The 21,333-nt window shown below is 42.3% G+C and overlaps 1 protein-coding gene across 6 annotated transcripts in view; it reads left to right on the top strand.

Moving 5' to 3' along the window:
- The first annotated feature begins 2,268 nt into the window (after positions 1-2,268).
- LOC119029468 (3'-5' RNA helicase YTHDC2) overlaps positions 2,269-21,333 on the top strand; it is a 57,386-nt gene continuing 38,321 nt past the window's right edge. For 2 of the 6 annotated variants that reach the window (XM_037116287.1, XM_037116285.1), the window contains exons 1-3: positions 2,913-2,974; positions 4,290-4,440; positions 17,590-17,680. In XM_037116287.1, coding sequence (XP_036972182.1) covers positions 4,296-4,440; positions 17,590-17,680 — 236 coding nt within the window. In that variant the 5' untranslated portion in view covers positions 2,913-2,974; positions 4,290-4,295. Of the gene's footprint in view, positions 2,418-2,687; positions 2,706-2,912; positions 2,975-4,289; positions 4,441-17,589; positions 17,681-21,333 lie in introns of those variants that run through there. The other 4 variants (XM_037116288.1, XM_037116286.1, XM_037116289.1 and 1 more) reach the window with 4 other exon arrangements.

Raw genomic sequence — 21,333 nt, 5'->3', positions numbered from 1 at the left:
GTGAAATGTTTTTCTATTACGTACGTGATCATTTATTTTCACAGCAAATTCTTATCTGTCTTTGTTTGTTACCAGGAATGTTTATTCAGTTTAACAGCAGGCATATAAAGAAACCAGGTTTTTTCATCTTTGGTTTCCTTATTTATGATTCTTCTTTAAACAGTCTTTGGGGCTTTTCGCACAGCATGCCCTAATGGATTGCGTTCTTCATGTGCGATATAATTCCATAAGGACGTTGATGCAAGAAGTATGTCAGTATGCCTGAATCAGCATGAAATTTAGTCGCACACAAATAGTTCTTTACAGATGTGAGTACCTGAGTCTAAATATCTGACTGATCAACAATGAAAGCTATTAGGGCCCAAGCAGGTCTCGACCTTTGTAGTGATGATTTTTTTGGCCCAAATGATCGCATTTTTCACTGCCTGAACATACCCAAAGACTTACCAAACCTGGAATATACGTCACACCAGCCAAAAAATTTCATAATCTATTGTTGTCCTCAATTTCCACCACAACTCACATATACTATGTCACACATTCAAAAAACCCATATCTAGTAGAGCCTGACCGATTTATCAGCGGGCTGACATTATTGGCCGATATTAGGCATTTTCCAAGCTATCAGTATCGGCCGCTAAGTCTGAGATCCCGTCTTGTGGGCCACGTGTCACCGACCATGCATGCACAAACGCCCTAGCTACTGCAAAACACAAGCAAGCTAATTGTCCTGGTTAGCAGCTTCAATTGATATCAACAAAAGAAGGGATACAAAAAAATGTGCATTTGTCAAACTTACCATCACTATTCGAAGAATAGAAGGGGAATGTTGCAAGACACTTTCGAACTTTTAAAAAGTACGACACTGACTCTTGCTGAGTAGCTGCTAGCCCTGCCAATCAGCTGTTAGCCTAGCCTAGCAATGCCAAGTTTCAAACTGACTACTCAATACTCTGTGGGCTGTCCATCATTGTTCTGTTGGTCCTCTCTCTACCACACCCTCGGAGTTATTCACTGCCTGGCTCCTTTGTTGCTCTCCTCTGCTGCTGTGGTCTCCCCTGGTTCATGGCGATGTTGGATGGTCGCTGCTCCACCATTGCTGGCGGGGTCTTCAGGTGTTCAGCTCAGGAGCTCCTGGACCTCTGCTGTCACTTCACCTTAGGCTCCATTGCTGGGATTGGATCTCTTGGTCTCCTGTGTTAGATGCAGGTTTGTTTAATATGGACGGTGCTATTCCCTCTATGAGGACTGACAGGTGCTCCATTTATTCTTTGTTTGTTTGTTACACTTTAAGTGCTAAGATCATAAAAGAGGCCATCGTTGCAGCAGCTGACTCCTTGTTTCAGGATTTTATAAACAAACCAGAAATATCATCAATCAAAGCTCTTCCGCTATCAAGAAGTACAGTTACACATCGCTGTTAAGTAATGTTTTGATGTTTCTCTGATCTGTTGTGACAATAAAACAAACAAGTTTAGACTACTTTAAACTACATTATCATATTTCAGTGAGGACACATACATAACTACATATAACTAATGAAAAGGAAATATGTTTACATTTGTTACATGTTTCTGGATGTATTTATTTTTTAATATTATTGGCTGATATTGGATGTTTAAATCACCAAATATTTCTATTGGTATCGGCCTTAAAAATATTATATCGGTTGGGCTCTAATATCTATGCATTCACTGAATTGTGCTTAATATTGTGATATAGGCCATGCCCATTTCCGCCCACCGTCTTTTTTTTCTCGCAAATTCACGAAATGTCTCAAACCTACTTTTTCAAACTCCTCCCAGGTGATTTCACCGATTTGCACTAAACTTTGGACTCTCTTGACAAAAACTTATTAAAAGATTTTTAATATTACAAACAATACTGAAGTTATTGAATAACAACTTATTGTACATTTTGCTCAAAACACGAAGTGTTGCATATCTCCACATTGGTATGTCTATAACACGAAACCCAGGTGACTACTTCCCCATGAGCCACTAAGGCTCTGTGCAAAATTTTTACAAAATTTCCTCTCGGTCAGTGTTGGCCCCTATATAGCAGTAAACTCATGCTAATTCAAATGAGTATTCATTTGAAATGTAGTATTTAAATGGGCCCCCGTCATTATTGAAACAATCGGAGAGCGAGTACAAACTGATGTATGGGTCTGCCAACATTTTGATGAATCAGAATCGGATCTAACAGGACGTTAAGCGTATCTGAGGCTTCTTGGCCGCTTGATGTCGCTCGTTTTCAAGCCGAGGGGCTCGTCTGAAACGAGCCTGCACTAATTTTGACCCGTTTGGCTCTCGATAGTTTGAAGGAGTCAGACCGGAAGTTATTGTTACTTCCGTTATTGGCGGCAACACTGCCGGCGGAACGGAAGACGTGCGTAGATTCAACGAATTAATGAAGTAAGTTCTGAGTGCTCTTTATCTTTAAAAGCTAATAAGAAACAATACCGATAACCAATAACTGACAATATTTACATGACTTAACGTTAGTGTTAAGACAAGGTTGGACAGGTAACGTTGGCTAGCTAACGTTACTATTCTCTGTCATGATGTGTCTCGGACCCGTTCATCTAAAGTTAACGTTAGCGTGTTTCGATACCGACGAAATGGGCGACGCCACCTACTTGTGGAAAGGCTTATTGGAAGCAAACTCCGCTAACAACACATCACAAAATGGCCTCGCTAACTGTATGAATAACGATTTACTAAGTTCATTGTATTATCTATTACCCCAGTCCCACAAGTAGATGATAAATGAAGTAAATACATAGTTGTTTTTTTTTACTGTAAAGTCAGCGTGTACACTGACAGTCATTCACACATGCGTCACAGCAACGTTTAACATGTAACGTTATTGTAAATCCTTAACGGTATCTTCCCCTCTGTTTCACACAGCAGCCGTGCAGCTGTTCTCCGACCCTTTCCAGTTTGAGTCTAGACATAAATCCATACAGTTGGTAAGAACAACAGAATTCACATAATGATTCTTTGTATATTCTTAAGCAGAAACGCGTAGTAGTAGAACATATAGTACATTGTTGTCATCACAAGTGACTTTTATGAAAGTATATCTGTCTCCTCACTATGTTTTGCTGTAGCATGGGGCGGGGCTAAAATGTTATTTTGAAATGTCCACATGGCTAATTACCACACTTCTCCAAAGGTCTGATTTCCCTCGTGGACTTCAAGCCATTTAGTCATTGAAGTAAGAGGGCAGGGGGAGCTTCTGTGAACCTTTTGATAATGATAAAGGATTCTAAATGGTTGAATCGCTGAATTCCTTGGTATTGTGGAACATTGGTTGTAACTTGTAGACTGTTCGGTTCCTAGTGTTTTCTTGCCCCTGCCCTCACTTGTTCGAAATGTGATACTGCATCAAATTCTCATGAAGCATATATTTTTATATATATATGTGTGTGTATATATATATATATATATATATATATATATATATATATATATATATATATATATATATATATATATATATATATATATATATATATATATATATATATATATATATATATATATATATATATATATATATATATATAAATATATATAAATATAATATATATATATATATATATAATATAAATATAAATAAATAAATAATTTGTTTCATGTCATTCCCCATCACTCGAAGTAAGTCACACAAGTGTGCCTGTGAGTGATTTCCAAGTGTTCCCAGTGCTTCCATTAGTTAACCTCTCATGTAATCTGGGTCCATTAAAGATGTCTAATAAAGTTAGCATGCTATACCATACTTTCTCCTAATTAGCGCCGCACCTAATGATGATTTTTTTTTAATTCATGCATGATTGATGCTTTGTTGGATCATCAACTATATTTTTTTATTACTCTATTACTATACAATTTATATACCAGCCAACTTTCCCAAAATAACATTTTAAAACTTTCAATATGATAATATATAATATACAATATTATATTTCATAATTTTATTAAATCATTTTCTATCATCAGCAAGCAATTCTGAGAAAGTATAAACTGCAGGGTAAAAAAATAGCTCAGGTTTAACTGGTAATCTAACTGGTAATGTAATATATATATAAATACATAAATAAATAAAAATAAAACATTTGGGTCAGGACACAGCACAACTGATGATCAGGATGGCATGTTACTTAGCAATACGAGGAAATATTCACTTGTATGTGTGTTTTGCCCACACCTGGTGAACAAAAGTGTTCTTGCTGTCACTGTGGTGAAACATACAGATTTTTGACTCTATTTTTTTTTTTACAGTGCATCATGTCAAATCATGGCACAGCTTCACAAAAACAAACCAAAAGCCAGAACACACCACGGCGTTGTTCCAGCTCCACCAGCCTCGATGAAGAAGTCAAGATAGCAGTGAACCTCTCTCTGGAGAGGTTCCGATACAGTGACCAAAAAGGTAATAATGTTTTTATTGTTTTATATCAGAAATTGAAAGCAGAACTCTTCAGTTTGGCTGTCTTTGTAAAGTTAGTTATTGTGTTACATGTATGGATGAGGATTGTTACATGTGGATTTAAACAATGCTGATGCCGATACTGAGACTGTTTATCAATACCAATACTTCAGAATGCTCTTATTGATACTGCTCTAATTAATTAGATGCAGTAATGAAGACATGACGTAAGAAGATGTATACAAAATTTCAACAGTGTTTGAATTTGTTTGTTGCAGAAATAAGTTATAAGATCTCTCGTCATCTCCCTACAGTTGAAAATATTAACCATAAGCAACATATAAGGATTAGGGTCTCTGTTTTTGTAAATGTGTAAAAAAAAACAAAACATTCTAGCTGTGACCTGAGTTAAAATCTACAGACTTTCATCACTTTATGTTCATTAACATAGGTAGAAATGTGAGAAGGAATTTAAACTGCTTCAAGACAATCAAATCGCACACAGCTTCTCAATTACGAACACCCTGCGAATTACACCCACAATTGAAATGCATGACTAACTCCATGGCAAACTCCTAAGACTAATATGGTCTGCTCAACAGATTTCTCTCAAGACGTGAATCTCCGACGATATGCCTCAGACACCAACTCATAAGCTTTCTACACAGCAGCTTTAACTGTTACGTACACTCTGCTTTTAGCTACACTGAGCACACCATACACCAATCTTTATTTTCATGACTCAAAGTAGTGTTTCCCACAGTATTTTCTGAGACTTTGGCGCTTGGGGGGGGTGGGATAATGTACTGTGTCGGACATGGGTGCCGATTGGGTGGGACACCTGGAGAGCGTGGGTCAGATTTTGAGATTGCCCTTTTCAAGGTGCCACATGTAAAAAAATCATTATTAGCAACACATCTACAAAAATATGCCTGCATTTCAACATGATAAGCATTTATATTTCATATGAGCTCATTCATGCGTGCTTCCATCTCATTTTCCTTTGGGTGCGGCTCTGGCGTCGGTAACAATTTATAGTGGGTCAACTCGGATGCGGAATGTAATTTTACTACTGTCGGAAAAGGGGTTGGATCCTCTAGCTAATTATCAAGCTAAATATCCATAATATTATCCAATATTCCTTTCTCTAACACTGGATTTATTTATGCCAACGGTTTTACATGAAATCAGATTTTTTGTGAATACACAACAAACTAGATGTTTCTGGTACTCTTCAACTCATCGTAACAGTCAGTCATAGGTGACATTTTTGTCATTTTCTAACTAATTCATGGCTGCTTCGGCGTGTGTGTGTGTGCGAGTGGAGGAGCCTCCGAGGGTGTGAAGTGCACTGCCCCAATTTCGAAAACAACTTCATATTATTTATTTTTTTTCACTAATACAGCCCTGAATTAGCAGTACTGAAGTCATTAAAAGTAATGCTAACAAAAGAGATACTGAAATGTCGGTATGTGTTGGAAAGTTGGAATATTTTTTCACATTCCATAATTAGACTATGGTGTGAAAATTACACTATGGCGGGCCGCCACAGTCTTGTCAGTGTATGGGAAGCACTGCAAAGCAATTACGAAAAGTTGACTAACGTAATGACTTTTGTAAAACTGGACTAAAATGTTTCAAGTTGTGGTCGGCCGTGACTAAAACTAACAAGCATTTTTGTTTAAAGACTATGACTTAATCTAAAATAGAGGCAAAAATTAACATTACTCCCATGAACGCAACTCCAGCAACTCTTCCGACGGAGCTCTCAAAAATAGGTGGGAGACCACATTAGTTGGTAACTAAAACAAGAGCAACTTACTTCCCAAAAAATAACGTAACATACGCCTGGATCTAACAGGAAAACTAAGGTCAGCCTCCCCGATCTGAACCCGAGTGATGTTTTGTTACTGGACGTCTGTGCTAGTCAGAGTTTGTCTATAACAAATACCATGTTCAAGCATAAGGGTGTCCATATGTGCACTTGGCACCAAGATGCCTTAGGATGGAGGTCAATGATCGACTTTGTAGTTGTGTCATCTGACCTCCGGCCATATGTCTTGGACACATGGGTGAAGAGAGGGGCTGAGCTGTCAACAGGTCACCACCTGGTGGTGAGTTGGATGCGCTGGCAGGGGAGGAAGCTGGACAGACCCAGCAGACCCAAACGCAGAACCCTCTGTCAGGGAGGTCTTCAACGCCCACCTCCGGTAGAGCTTTGACCAGATCCCGAGGGAGACTGGGGACACTGAGTCCGAATGGACCATGTTCTCCACTTCCATTGTTGACGTGGCTGTCCGGAGCTGTGGCCGTAAGGTCTCCGGTGCCTGTCGTGGCGGCAATCCCCGAACCCGGTGGTGGACTCCGGAAGTAAGGGATGCTGTGAAGCTGAAGGAGTCCTATCGAGCCTGGCAGTATCTTTATTGCGTTTTTTTTTTTTTTTTTTGTGAATTGCACAAGACACAATCGAGCATACAATCTGATACGTACCAACGCAGTCCCACCCCCAACAACAACCCAACCCCACTGCACCAACACAGGTCCATCATATCAAGAAACATATGATACATGAAGGAAAAGAGAAAAAAAATAAAATGAGTAAAAAAGAACAACTCATGAAAAAGAAAAGGAAAGAGAAAAAAGAAAGAAAAAAAGGAGGGGGAAGGAATGAAGGGTCACATCTACATACTCGAAGTGAAGGGAGCATCCATTCTGTCAACCTGATCTAAAACTGGTTGCCATATAGAGTAAAAGGTGTGGGTGCAGCCTCTCATGGTGTAGCGGATCTTCTCCAAAGTGAGATAGTGCAGAAGATCTCTGATCCATTGGTTTAAGGTTGGAGGGCACCTGTCTTTCCATCTAAGCAATAACAGCCTTCTAGCCAGAAGAATGACAAAGGCTACCATGCTCCTGCTATGTTGTTCCCGAGGTACAACACCAAATATTGCTATTATGGCAGGAGGTTCTATGCGTACATCCAACAAGTCAGAAAAGAAATTAAAAATAGGTCGCCAAAAACCTATTAATTCCGACAGGACCAGAACATATGAGACAGAGTCGCCATTGCTATCCCACAGCGGTCACAGACCGGATCAGTAGTCGGTATGATCTTTCATAGACACGTTTTAGACCAGTGTAGCCTGTGCACAATCTTGAATTGTATCACCTTATGTCTTAAGCAGATTGAAGATGAGTGTATTCCATCTAATACAGAATCCGATTCATCCTCAGTGAACATTATGCCCAATTCCTCCTCCCATTGACTCTTTAAATGCGTCAGGGGTTCCAAATTATGAGAGTTGAGTGACATAAATTACGCCGATAAGCCCTTTACGGCCAGAAGTAAGTTTTAAAAGAGAATCAAGGAGAGAGCTGGGTGGTAATAACGGAAAGTGAGTCGAATGTGAGGCAACAAAGCTGCGAAGCTGTAAATATCTGAAGAAATGAGAAATAGGAATGTTATATTTTAACCTCAACTGCTCAAACTGTGCAAAAGTACCATCGACATACAAGTCTCTTAAAGTGGTCAATCCACTACCAGTCCAGATATCAAAGGAGCTGTCTATAACAGAGGGCTTAAACATACTGTTCCTCGATATTGGGGCATTAATCAACAAGTCTGTAAATAAGAATGCTGGTCTGAAGTGCATCCAAAGCTTCAGAGAGTGCTTAACCACTGGATTGATAGAATATCTGCATACAGGTTCTGGCAATGGGAGCTTGGAGCAAAGTAAAGAATGTAAAGTGGTAGGTCTGCATGACAAGTGTTCTAACTGTAACCACAGCGGGCTGCCATCCTCTATCGGGTTAAGCCAGTGTAACATAGCTCGTATATTAGCCGACCAGTAGTAATACTGAAAGTTTGGCAGGGATAGTCCACCATTCTTGCGGTGTCGCTGTAAGATAATTTTACGTATACAGGCACTTTTTCTATCCCAAATGAATGAGGACAACAACATATCAATAAGCAAAAAGAAGGATTTCGATTAAAAAATTGGAAAAGATACAGAAATCTGGGTAGCACATTCATTTTGATAGTATTTATTCTACCGCCTAACGATAATGGTAACAAGTTACAGTGATCAAGATCATTTTTCAGAGAGTCAACAAGAGGGAGAAAATTGGCTCTGTAAAGATGTTTAAAATTATGTGTAATCCAAATTCTTAAGTATTTAAATTTATTCCTACTAACTTTGAAAGGCAGTGGATCAAACAAAATACATCCAGCAGCAGGGTTTATGGGCATGATTTCACTCTTCTGTATATTCACTTTATAACCAGATATTTTCCCAAATGTATCCAATGAGCTAAGAGTCAGTGGTAAGCTGCTCAATGGGTCAGATAAGTATAGCGTATCGTCCGCATAGAGGGACACTTTATGTTCAGTATTGCCCCTCTGTATGCCCTTAATCGAGACATTACTATGTAGTGCAGTTGCCAGTGGTTCAATTGCCAGAGCAAAAAGCAGGGGGAACAAAGGACAGCCTTGTCTCGTTCCACAGCATAGTGGGAAGAAGGGGGAAAGAGTATTATTTGTACGAATTGCTGCTAAAGGGAGAGTAAAGAACACAAACCCAAGAAATAGACTTTGTACCAAATCCAAACTTCTTTAAAGTGTAGAAAAGGTAACCCAACTCAACCCGGTCGAATGCTTTCTCAGCATCGAGCGAGTGGGATTATAAAGGATATTCATTAATCTCCGTATATTGAAAAACGATCGACTATTTCTAATAAATCTGGTCTGATCATCCGAAACTACAGAGGGCAAAACATTTTCTAAACGAAGGGCTAACATTTTGGCCAGCAGTTTACTGTCGACATTCAATAAAGAGATGGGACGAAAAGAGCCGCATTCTAGACTGTTCTTACCTTCCTTATAGATCAACGAAACAACTGCCTGTCTCATCGTTTCAGGTAGTGAACCAGAACCAAATGATTCTTTATAGACTGAAAGTAAGATAGGATATTTCCATTTTGCATAGACCTAGTTGCATTGACAAATTCCTCTTTTGAGAATGGGTTTTCTAAGGTGGCAGCAGTGTCAGCATCAATCGTGGGGATAGTAATGCTGCCAAATAAGAGTCAAACATAGAATCATCATCACTAGACTCCGAGGTATACAGCTTTGAATAAAACCTGTGGAAGCACTGGTCGATCTCCAAGGGATCTATAAGTGTAGCGCCCATCTCATCCTTAATCTCCGTTATTGCATGACTGGCATTTTCGTCGTAGCTGCTGAGCCAGAATTTTGCCAGTCTTCTCCCCATATTCATAAGTCCTATGCCGTGACCGATTTATAAGATTTTCAGCATGCCTCGTGGACAGGAGATTAAATTCAGTCTGAAGTGTCAGTCTTTGTTTTGATAAGTCAGGAGACAGTGTTTTGGCTATTTTCATGTCAAGTTCCAAAATACTTTTGACAGAGGAGGACATTCCCGGTGTTTGATTACACGCCACATACTCTGTAATCTCCTTCGAAACAAACTTGACAAAGTCAGCATCAGAAAGAAGCAAAGTATTAAAATGCCATGGATGATAAGTATCATGTGAGGCTGGTATGCATAAAGTCAACAGCAAAGGAGCATGATCCGATATAACGATGGCTTGATATTCACACTCTTTGACCATAGGAAGCAACTGACTACAAAAATAACCAATGCGTGAATAAGTTTTGTGCACAGGTGAGTAGAAAGAGTAACTCCTGCGTGTGGGGTTTCTGAAGTGCCAAGTGTCAGCTATGTTATAAGAATCAAGAAACAGCTTGATTGAGTGGGTGACAAAACACAGTTCATATCACCCCCTAAAATGAGGTGATGCATGTCCATGTTGGGCAAACGTGAAAAGAATCTTGGAAAAAAAAATTGCTGTCATCCCCATTGGGTGCGTACAAATTCGCCGGTATGACTGGGGTGCTATCCAGTTTGCCTACCACTGTCACATATAACGACCAGCAGAGTTTGCTTTTACGCTGGTCATGACAAATGGGACACTTTTATTGATAAGAATAGCAGCCCCTCTAGATTTGGAGTGAAAGTTGGAGTGGTAAAATTGACCCACCCATCCTCCCCGCAGTCCAAAATGATCAAAGGTGGTCAAGTGGGTTTCTTGGAGGAAGGCGATCCCCACATTGAGCTGATTGAGATGTGAAAGTACTTTTTTACATTTCACCATATGGTTTAAGGATTTCACATTCCAACTGACAAAAATGACCTGAATGCCACCTGATTTATTCACAGTCACACCGGGACGTGGCCTAGCCATAATTATTAAAGAAAGAGAGAGCCTGTTCCAAGATACAGTTGTGCACGCCGTCCTCGTCTGGCTGAGCATGCACAAAGAGAGACCCCTCCGCCAACAACAGACAAAACAATAAGAAAAAAAACCCAAAAACAAACCACAAAGTAAAAGTTTGGTGCAATGGTTGCCCCTCCCCTGTCACCCAAAGAAACTGAACTCAACTGAAACCCACAGTGAGGCGGCATTTAGCCACTATGGCCCCCACTTGTGGAACAGCCTGCCAGAGAGCCTCAGGTCTGCAGAGACTGTTGATATTTTCAAGGGAAGGTTAAAGACACACCTTGTTAATCAGGCTTTTAACTAATATTTTAAATTCTTATTCCGTTCTTATGTGGTATTTTATTTTGTTGCTTCTATCTTGGGAGTTGGGAGTTTGCCCAACCAGTTCACATGTGTTTTGTGGACTTGGAGAAGGCATTCGACCGTGTCCCTTGTGGCAATCTGTGGGAGGTGCTCCGGGAGCACAGGGTCGGAGACCCTCTATTAAGGGCTGTGTGGTCCCTGTACGAAGGGAGCAGGACTTTGGTTCGCTTGCCGGTAGTAAGTCAAACCTGTTCCCAGTGCATGTTGGACTCCGGCAGGGCTGCCCTTTTTCACCGGCTCTGTTCATTATTTTTATGGACAGAATTTCTAGGCACAGCAACGGGCCGGAGGGGCTCTGGTTAGGGAGCCGCTGGATCTCATCTCTGCTTATGGCAGATGATGTGGTCTTGTTTGCTCCTTCGAGCCAGGACCACCAGCATGTCCTGGTGTGGTTTGCAGCCGAGTGAGAAGCGGCTGGGATGAGAATCAGCACCTCCAAGTCTGAGGCCATGGTTCTCGACCGTAAAAAGGTGGCTTGCTCCCTCCGGCTTGGGGGAGAGCTCCTGCCTCAAGTGAAGGAGTTCAAGTGAGGGAAGGATGGAGTGTGAGATTGACAGGCAGATCAGTGCAGCGACCGCATTAATGCGGTCGTTGTATCAGTCTGTTATGGTGAGGAGAGAGCTGAGCCAAAAGGCAAAGCTCTTGATTTACCGGTCAGTCTACGTTCCTACCTTCACCAATGGCCATGAACTTTAGGTCATGACAAAAAGTATAAGATCTTGGATACAAGTGGCTTAGGGATAGGGTGAGGGAGCTCTGTCACCCAGGTAGAGGTAGCTCGAAGTACAGCCACTGCTCCTCCACATCAAGAGGAGCCAGCTGAGGTGGCCTGGGCATCTATTTCGGATTCCCCCATGTTGTTAACTGAGACAGTAACATCCCCAGTGCAGGGAAAGTTGGTTTATTAAAGTTTTTCTGCTTGCATAGCCTGCCTACATGTACCAGGATGCATTTCATGCAACCTCCTGACGGCCCACCCCCTAATACTTCTTAACTCTGCAATTCCACTGGATGTGTGTCCGCTGCGTTCTGGCTCTGGTCTGGTTTTGCTCCTCTGTCTGTCGTCCGTCAACTCCCACCAGTTGTGTTTTGAGTCTGACACAGTAACACTGGAAAGTCTCCTCCTCTATGACCTCCTCTGCCCTCATGTTAAAATTATGCTTTTGCTGTTGAACACATGGCTAATGTGCATACAAGCAAGACGAGGACAGAAGATGTGCGTTTGAGTGGCATCTGACACATCCCCTTGTATGTATTGTTTCAATATATATCACGCTCGTTGGATACCCAGAGGTGGACGCTAGAAATCCAAACTGAAATGGCCTGAAGTTTTTCCAAGTACCTGTGATGTCACTGATTCTTCTAAGTAAGCCAGATTTTTAGAATCAGAAATCATTTAATGCCCCGCAGACGGGGAAATTTGTTTGTCACAGCAGCGACAGAATATTACAAAAACAGAAACATAATACAGGAACAGAAACAATAGCAAAATTAAAGCTGCAAGCAGCGTTGAACGGGCCCTTGCAGTCCACGCACCTTGTGGCATGCTGCCGTCAGGGCTTCCACACGCAACGCCTTGCGATGAAGAAGCTGTTCCTTTATAATTTGGTGGCCTGCTCCCGCTAATCTTAAATGATGTATGCTGAAGTCAGAAAAAGTTCATGTACTGCTGCATGATACCCCGGACAAAGACTGAGTTGATGGTCTGCTTCTTGAGCTGGCTGAAGAAAATGTCCACATGAGGCATAATGCAACGAAATAGTTTAAGGAAGAAGCTGAAAGTATCATAGCCCAGTAACTGGACAAACCCTCAAGCTTCCCGCACAGTGGTAGGCTCAAACTCCCCTGATGGTTTCAAAACACTGGATGATGTCACATTCGCGCTCAAACACAGTGTTCACAGCACAGATATGGAAGTTCCATCTAACTGTGCTTGCTCTTGGGAGTCTGTGTGGGAGATCTTGAAAAAAATCCAGAGAATCCAGCCAGATCAGAGAAGAACTGATTAACTAATGTTGGGTGCTGCATGATGAAAGCTAAAAAGTAAGAGGGCTGAAAGAGCTTAAAAAGTTGAACAGTTTTTAAATAAGTGTAGGGGTTGTCGCCAAAATATTTATATTTTGAATAACAAGAGACATTGCTGAAATCTGTGATGTCATTTTTTATATTTTGAGAGTTTCTGTCTGCTCTCCTCCAGAAACCTAGGCCCAAAATTAACATTACAGCTTATGGGGGAGCTGCTGGAGTGCTTGGCGCTCTAGGACTTCTACTGCCAAAAGTGTAAGTCCTACATCTGAAATAGGACCATCAGCTGAAAGCCAACAAGATGTTCCACATTTCTATGTATATAGTGTCTATGTGATGTAAAAGATGTGGGATCCGAATCAAGCTGAAGAGAATTTTTTCTCCAGTTCTTCCAGCTGCTCTACACTGTAGCAATGATGTCACGCTCTCTAGCTCACACAATACACACCCATTACAAAATCATAAGATGGCCTAAAAATCCTTAAAACTAAAACTTTAATGACTTGAAAACTGTAAAAGATCTTTATAAACTGAATACATGCCCAACAGTTCAAGGTCTTCTGACTCTTTAAAACATGGAATGGTATCTGTAGCTCAAAGCATGAAGCACAAGAAGAGGTTGAAAGTTGATGAGTTTTGAAGAGAATTTTAAGATTTTCCCATTTACTTTCCATTCAAACTAATTAGACTGCGACCAGAGCGCCACCTATTGGCCTATTTACACCAAATTTTACACAAAGCTTCATCAGTCCAGGGAACACAATTATGAACATTTATGTGATGTGACGGAGTGAAAAAAAAAATGTAGGCGGAAATGGGCGTGGCCTATACCATGAGACTCAGCACCACTCATGGAACGCATGGATATAAGGTTTTTGAATGAATGTGCGACAAAGTATATGGGAGTTATCAACCAAAACGCATTTTCCTCAATAACCTGCACAGTGTCAAGAGGGCATCCCAGGATGGAGTGGTCCTTCTTAGTTAGTTTATCAAGTCTCCTCCTTTCTGCCGCTTAGAGGCTGCTGCTCCAGCAGACTACGCCATAGAAAATGGCTGATGCCACCACAGAGTCATAGAAAGAGGTCAGGAGTGCCCCCTGCATCCCAAAGGACCTGAGCTTCTTCAGCAGATACAGTCTGCTCTGACCTTTCTTATATGTAGCTGCAGTGTGATCAGTCCAGTCCAGTTTATTGTTCAGGTGAACTCCCAGATACTTGTAAGATGTCACCATCTCAATGTCCATTCCCAGGATGTTCACCTGTGTGCAGGGTTGTTTATGCCTATAGAAATCCACCACCAGCTCTTTGGTTTTGCCAGCGTTGAGCTAGAAGTTGTTCCGCTGGCACCAGTCCACAAAGTCCTGAATAAGTTCTCTGTAGGCTCTGTCGTCAGGAGTGCAGGCTGTATAGTGTTGAAAGCAGTGGAGAAATCAAAGAATATGATCCTCACAGTGCTTCTGGGCTTCTCCAGGGGAGACAGTGATCTGTCTAGGAGGAAGATGCTGGCGTCGTCCACTCCGATGCCAGGTTAATATGCAAACTGGAGAGGGTCCATAAAAGGAACCACCAGAGGGTGGAGATGGACGAGGACTAGCTGCTCCAGGGTCTTCATCAGGTTTTCCACAGCAGTGGCACTTTTCCCAGCTTCAGGCTCATGTTGAAGATATATTCCACAGTCCTGCACAGCTGCTCTGCACAGGACTTGAGGAGCCTGGAGCTGATCCCATCTTGACCCGTAGCCTTCTTCACCTTCATCTTCCTCAGCTCATTTCTCACCTGGAGAGAAGAAAGGGACAGAGTGGAGCAGGGGGGCTGAGTCTTGGATGTGGGGGGAGGGTCTTGTGACATGAAAGCCGTCGAAAGGGAGGTAGAGGTGAGAATGTGGCAGTAAACGGGGGGATGGAAGAGGTGGTGGGGGGCAGCACAGATGGCTGGGCCAGGGTAGGGGTGGGTGTCTGGTCAAACCTATTGAAAAACAGATTCATGTCCTTCACCCATGTTTGATCCCCCACAGCCTGGGAGTCTGGAGTCTTCTGCCCTGAGATGGTTTTAAGGCTTTTCCAGACTCCACTGACCTTTCTCTGCTGCAGCTGGTTTCTCCATCTTCCTCCTGTAGCTGTTCTTCCACCCTCTGATCTTCCTCCTCAGCTCCTTCTGCACAGCCTACAGCTTCTCCTTGTTTCCTGACCTAAAGGCCCTATTTTTCTCCTTAAGAGGGGCTTTTATGTCCGGATTATTCCAGGGTTTGCTGTTTGAAAAACACCGTACAGTCCTGGTGGGTACAGTGTTATCAACACAGAAGTTTATATAGGCCATTATGCAGCCTGTTAAGCTGTCAATGTCCTCCCCATGAGAAACACACAGTTCTTCCTGCACAGTTGAGTCAAAGCAGTCCCTCAGAGCCTCCTCAGACTCCTCAGTCCATGCTTTAACTGTGCAGATTTCTACTGGTTGCCCGTTTACAAGGGGCTTGTACACAGGCAGGAGGTGCACCAGGTTGTGGTCAGATCTTCCCAGGGGAGGGAGGGGGGATGAGTAGTTGTATGCCTCCTTGATGTTGACATACAATAAGTCCAGTGTTTTATTGTCTCTGGTGTGGCAGGTGACATACTGTGTGAATGTGGGCAGAGTGGAGGACAAAGAGGCATGATTGAAGTCCCAAGAGATGAGGAAGAAGGCCTGTGGGTGCAGTGTCTGCAGTGAGCTTGTGACTGAGTGGATGACGTCACAAGCTGCATCAGCATTAGCAGAAGGGGGGGTGCAAACAATCACCTGTGTGAACTCCCTTGGGAGTCCTATGGCCTCCCTAAAAGTTCAATGTCCTTACTGCAGACCTGTTCTCACCTGCACCGTGATGTGCCCAGAGTTACACCAACTGTCATTAACAAACACTGCCAGCCCTCCTCCTTTCCTCTTACCACTCTCTGCCGTCCTGTCTGCCTGCCGTAGTTGAAACCCGTCCAGATTAGCGTCCGTATCCGGGGTCAGCTCCGTTAACCACGTCTCAGTGAGCACCATGATGCTGCACTCTGATGCTGGGTCAGCGTCCATCTTATTGGGGAGAGATCTTACATTCCCCATGATGACAGACAAGAGGGCGGGTCTGTAGCGTGTCCTCCTGCTTTGACGAACAGCTCTGGAACGGCACCCGCGTCTTCTCCTCTTCCTCAGCTTGCGAGGGACATCAGGCGCTCGTGCAGCGGCACAGCGGCACTACTGATGGCCAACAGCTGATCCCTACTGTAAACAATAGGTCTGCATACAGGCTCCCCGGACATGGTGGAAAAAGTTGAAAAAAGAAGTATTGAGACCAGAACAAAGAATGCAAGTCTGGTCTCCATACTGCCAAAGAGTGAGCTCAAAAGAGTAGTAAAAAAAGAATAGTTAAAAAGTGCAAAAGAAATATAAAAAGAGGAAAAAGCTCAAAAGTGAGCGAGAGCTGCTGTGACAGGCTGCCACTCACGCGGCACCATTTTACAGATTGAGGGGGCTCACAGGTGTGTCCCTCAGCATGCACTAAATTCCATTAGAGATTTAGGTAAAAAAAATTGGCCCTTTTGATAAATTAAGTTGCACCTTTTCATTGTCATGTTATCAAGTTTCACCAAATTAAACACAGTTAAGTTCATTGTAATTTTATACAGAGTTAAATCTGACTTTCACTTTATTTATTTTAGGAAGTCATGACTGGCAGAAGTGATCAGTCGAGGAGTGATGGAGAGAAAACAGGGAACACCAAAAGATATAGAATGAAAATAGAAAAAATATAGTGAGCTATAGATTGAAGTAGGAATACTGCTTTCACGAGAATATGGATTAGCCAGCAAATGGGTTCCTCGAGTATGCCTCCCCTCTGAGAAGTATTTTGCCCACAAAAGGTCAAATTTCTAATGCTACTTTTCCACTTAATTATCTCATATTTAGTTTGTCTACGCAATTGTAAACATGTAGTGAGTTATTACAAGCTTTTTGTGCATTTTACCATCTGTGAATAGCTTTTGTTTTTTAAAACCTTTTATAATTGAGAAATATTTTTTGTTATTTATTTATTGACTTTATTTTAAGGGTGAACATGAATTTAATCCCATTTCTTACTTAGCCTATGCTTTGGTTGCAAATTATTTAAAGAAAATAAACCAATGCCAAAAATAATTTTAAGAATCACAAAATGTGTGAATGAAATCATGTGAATCATGAGAATTAATGCATCAGGATATGAAAGTTTGAACCTGATCCAAATCATTGCCTATCATTATCTTAGTGTTTTTCTTTTTGTAGACAAAACGAGTAACCCCTAGCCCCAAGCAAAAAGGCATGCCATTCTTTTGAACTGCTCAACAAAAGGAACAGCATCATATGATCTATCTCCATTTAAAGTCATAATTCCCATCACTAATTTGTGCCAGTGTGAGCAGGAAGGTATGATGGTCCTTATTTTTCCCTTTTCCTTTCCCTTACTGAACAGAAATGGAATTTCCCTCCTCCTTGTCCAGTACTGAGAGGGCTTTCATTCATCGTATGGCCCAATCCCTTGGTTACATTTCGAAGAGCAAAGGGTAAGTTCCTCTGCCAAGACCTAGGTTTATTTATATAGCATAGACTCAGTGCACTTAAAGATTCAAGTAAACACCATACATGACAAAATGGCGTACAATACAATACAATTCACAAAAAACAGAGAATGGGGGGGCTGCACTTCAGAGCATAGTAATTTAATTGTTATTTGGCTTGATATTATGAAATGAAAATGTTATGAAAACAAACCATGGTGGGAGGAAGCACCAAAGGTTGAAATGCCAACATGACAACAACCGGGCCTGCAAAGGCTTGCACACTGTCTACGTTTAGGGACTCGACGTGACACAGGTGACCTCGGCCCAGCATCTCCGTAGGCTTGTCTGTAATCATGACCCCAAGGATGAGCTTCTGGCATTGCTACTTTATGAATATTATCAAGGGTGATGTCAGGTTTGTGCTTGAAAATGAAATGCCTGCTGTCAAAGTGGTTAGGGGTTAGAAAAACGAGGTGGCAATGATGGGAAATGCAATTGAAGAGATGGACAAGGGACTTTCTGGATGCTCAGATGTCATTGTGGCTCTACATCGCAAATTGTAACAACTTTTAGCCTTGGGGTCAACATCAGAGGATAAATCTAAGGACCTAGAGGGAAGATCTAGATTAGGGGTACTCAAATACAAATCTTAAAGGGCCACAAAATGTTTTTTAATGACTCAAAGGTCCATGTGTTGAGTTCAGTCAGGCCACGTGCAATAATACTGTAATATTCAAAACAAAATGTCTGTTTCATTCAAAACAACAAAATACAAACTAAAATAAAATGTTATTTCCATTTTAACATAAATTAAAATACACAGTTGAATATTTCCTCTTTTTGTTTGCCTCCAACATTTTGTCCATCTCTTCAGCCATGCATTATTTTATTTCATTGTGTCAAGTGACAAGAATCCTGCTTGATATGACGGTTTCAGTGCATTTATTTGTGTTGTGCTTATCTCTGAATTTTGAGAAAATGTCTCTTCAAAATTCCTATGCTTCTTCTCATAATGCCATTACAAATTGGAAATCTTAATCACAGCTTCTCCTGGCATATTGTAACACCCCTTGTGGACTGTAGCGCGGTTACTCTCGGGTATTCTGTTGGTGTTCGTGTAATTATGGTACGTGAATGTGTTTGTGAATAAGATGCTATATAAAATGGTTGTGGGTTAATTCATGTGGTTTGCTCTGTGATTAAATGGTGTTGAGTTTTAACAAGGATGATAGAAGTGTTTGGACCGTGAGTGAAAGGGTGTTTGCCGGGAGGGACTCCCTGTCTGTTAAACCATCGCTATGTGTGTAATTACGTGATGAATCTGGCTTAAATATGTTAAACTATTTAAGGACAAATCTATGTTACCGCTTTCCTGTCAGGTACGTGGGTCTTGTCATGGTAGAAAAGAAAATGAAAACTGCCAAGTCCCTGCTTCTTTCCATTGGAGATTTTCACTGTCCACTTTGTTACAGCGGTTTACTTGGGACACGCCATTTTCAATCCCTTACAACCAGCAAAATGTAAATACGCTAACTGCTCCGAAAACGAAAGTGAAAGTTAAAAGTTGCGCTTGCAGCAGTGATTGACCCAGCTATCTGTGTATCGTTGGCATGGAGACAAGTCCCGGTATACACGTGCTGACCCAACCAAAACACATAGTGAAGGAATAACAGTTCGGGGGCCACAAACAGGAGGCCGGTGGGCCGGATGCGGCTCGGGGGCCACCTATTGAGGACCACTGGTCTAGATCTAATGATATCTGTATAGTAGCTGTACCAGAAAGCCAATGTGCATCACATGGGCAGTCTCAGTGCTGACAAAGGAAGCCTTCCAGCTTGATGAGGCTCCCTTGCTGTACAGTGCGCATTGCACCCTGCAACTACCACTGAAGCAATGATGGAGGGATGAACCATCCTGTAAAATATGAGCAAATCCTGACATATCTACATCAGTTAAAGACAGATATTGCTATGCTTCAGGAAATGCATCTAAACATAATCTGTCCTCCAGATTACATAACCTAAATGAACATCATCTGATTGTAGGCCAAGATATGAACTGAGTTGGCCCCTAGTCTGCACCGTAGCTCTGATAAGATTTTACCAATTTCTAGAGCTGCCCTTTGATTTAGATATTTCTCAATACCTATGGCATCGTTGATATTTGGCATACTCTTGTGCATGAGTTGCTTTGAACCTTAGCAACACTGCGTTCAGCTGGGTTTGTGGTTAAAGGGCTATGAAAGCACTCATAGAGCTGGAGTTACATCCTGGTAACAAAAATGTTGATGTTGCATGTGCTCCACCCCCTAAAAGGCTTTGCTGTCTGTTAAAAAGAAAAAGCCAACACCAGTCCGAACCCAGCCAAAAAATCAAAGACGACAGCAGTCCAGCAGTGGAGCACCACCCACCTGAGGGTCTCACAATAGGCTGCAACAGTGCCAGCAAAAGCTGGAGGTTACCAAATAGTACCTCAGCAGGCTCCAGGTGAGGTTGCCTCAAACGCGGTGCACTAAGCACCAGATGAGACACAAGCCCTTTTTAGATAGAAAAGGCAGCACATTTGCTCCAAGGTAAGGGCGGCAATGTGCCGGCCTGGCTTTCTAAAACGGAGGCATAATATTCCTCCTTTTTCAAAAGCTGCAGGGTAGGCGTAAAGGTGACGTGACGTGAAGCTCGAAGTTGGGCTGTGAACAGTGACAATGAAGTTGTCTTCAAACTAAAAGCTTTACAATGCACCCCATTTTTTCTTTTTCTGGCTTTATTGACAGTATTGACAGCTGAAGAGTGTGACAGGAAACAAGGTAAGAGAGGGGAAGTGACACGCAGCAAAGGGACCCAGGCCAGGAGTTGAACCCGGGTCCGCTGCAGAGCCTCGGCACATGGGTCTTGCGCTACCAACCGAGCAAAGCGACGCCCCCCAATGCACCCCATTTAAGTTTAGAACTGGGTTCTTAGCGGGGGGCTTTTAATTTGAAAGTAGCGACCGTTCCTAGCTTGCTGACACAACAACAAGCTAACACAACCAAACAGCTACAGAGACCAAGGAGACACTAGCATCTTCTGGATCTCAGCGGCTGTCCAGTTGCTCATCTTAATGTCCGCGGATGAAATGATGGACTGACTGTGATCAGCTGTTTCTTGGTTTTAAAACTCCCTGGCTGTGGGTCGCACAACAGTACAGGTCATTGACACTTCCGCCCATCTCACGCAGAGGCCGGCACATTTCCGCCTCATTTTTAGATAGCAGGTGAGGTGGAAATAAGTGTACCCTCCGTGGCGGAAAATCGGTGGACCAAAACAGACCCCCAGTTTGCCGGCCTCTGTCTAAAACCGCGGACCGAGCTGCCAAAAGGACGGGCAAATTGGCGGTTTGCTGCCCTGTCTAAAAGCGGCTACAGAATCAGCAATCATGTCCCTGAACTGGCTGCTCAAATGTTGAACCTCATATCCGAATACCGTCGCAAATTCGACATTAGCCCTGTTTAGATAGAAAAGGCGGCACATTTGCTCCAAGGGTAATGGCGGCAATATGCCGGCCTGTCTTTCTAAATCCGAGGTGTAATGTTCCTCCTTTTCCAAAAGCCGCTTCTGAGGTAGGCGTAAACATGTGACGTGACGTGAAGCTCGAAGTTGGGCTGTGAACAGTGACATAGA

This window comes from Acanthopagrus latus, chromosome 12 (genome assembly GCF_904848185.1).
Source record: "Acanthopagrus latus isolate v.2019 chromosome 12, fAcaLat1.1, whole genome shotgun sequence".
Classification (NCBI taxonomy): Eukaryota; Metazoa; Chordata; class Actinopteri; order Spariformes; family Sparidae; genus Acanthopagrus; species Acanthopagrus latus.
Note: the sequence above shows the minus strand (reverse complement) of the source record. Positions and strands in the feature narration are given on the sequence as shown.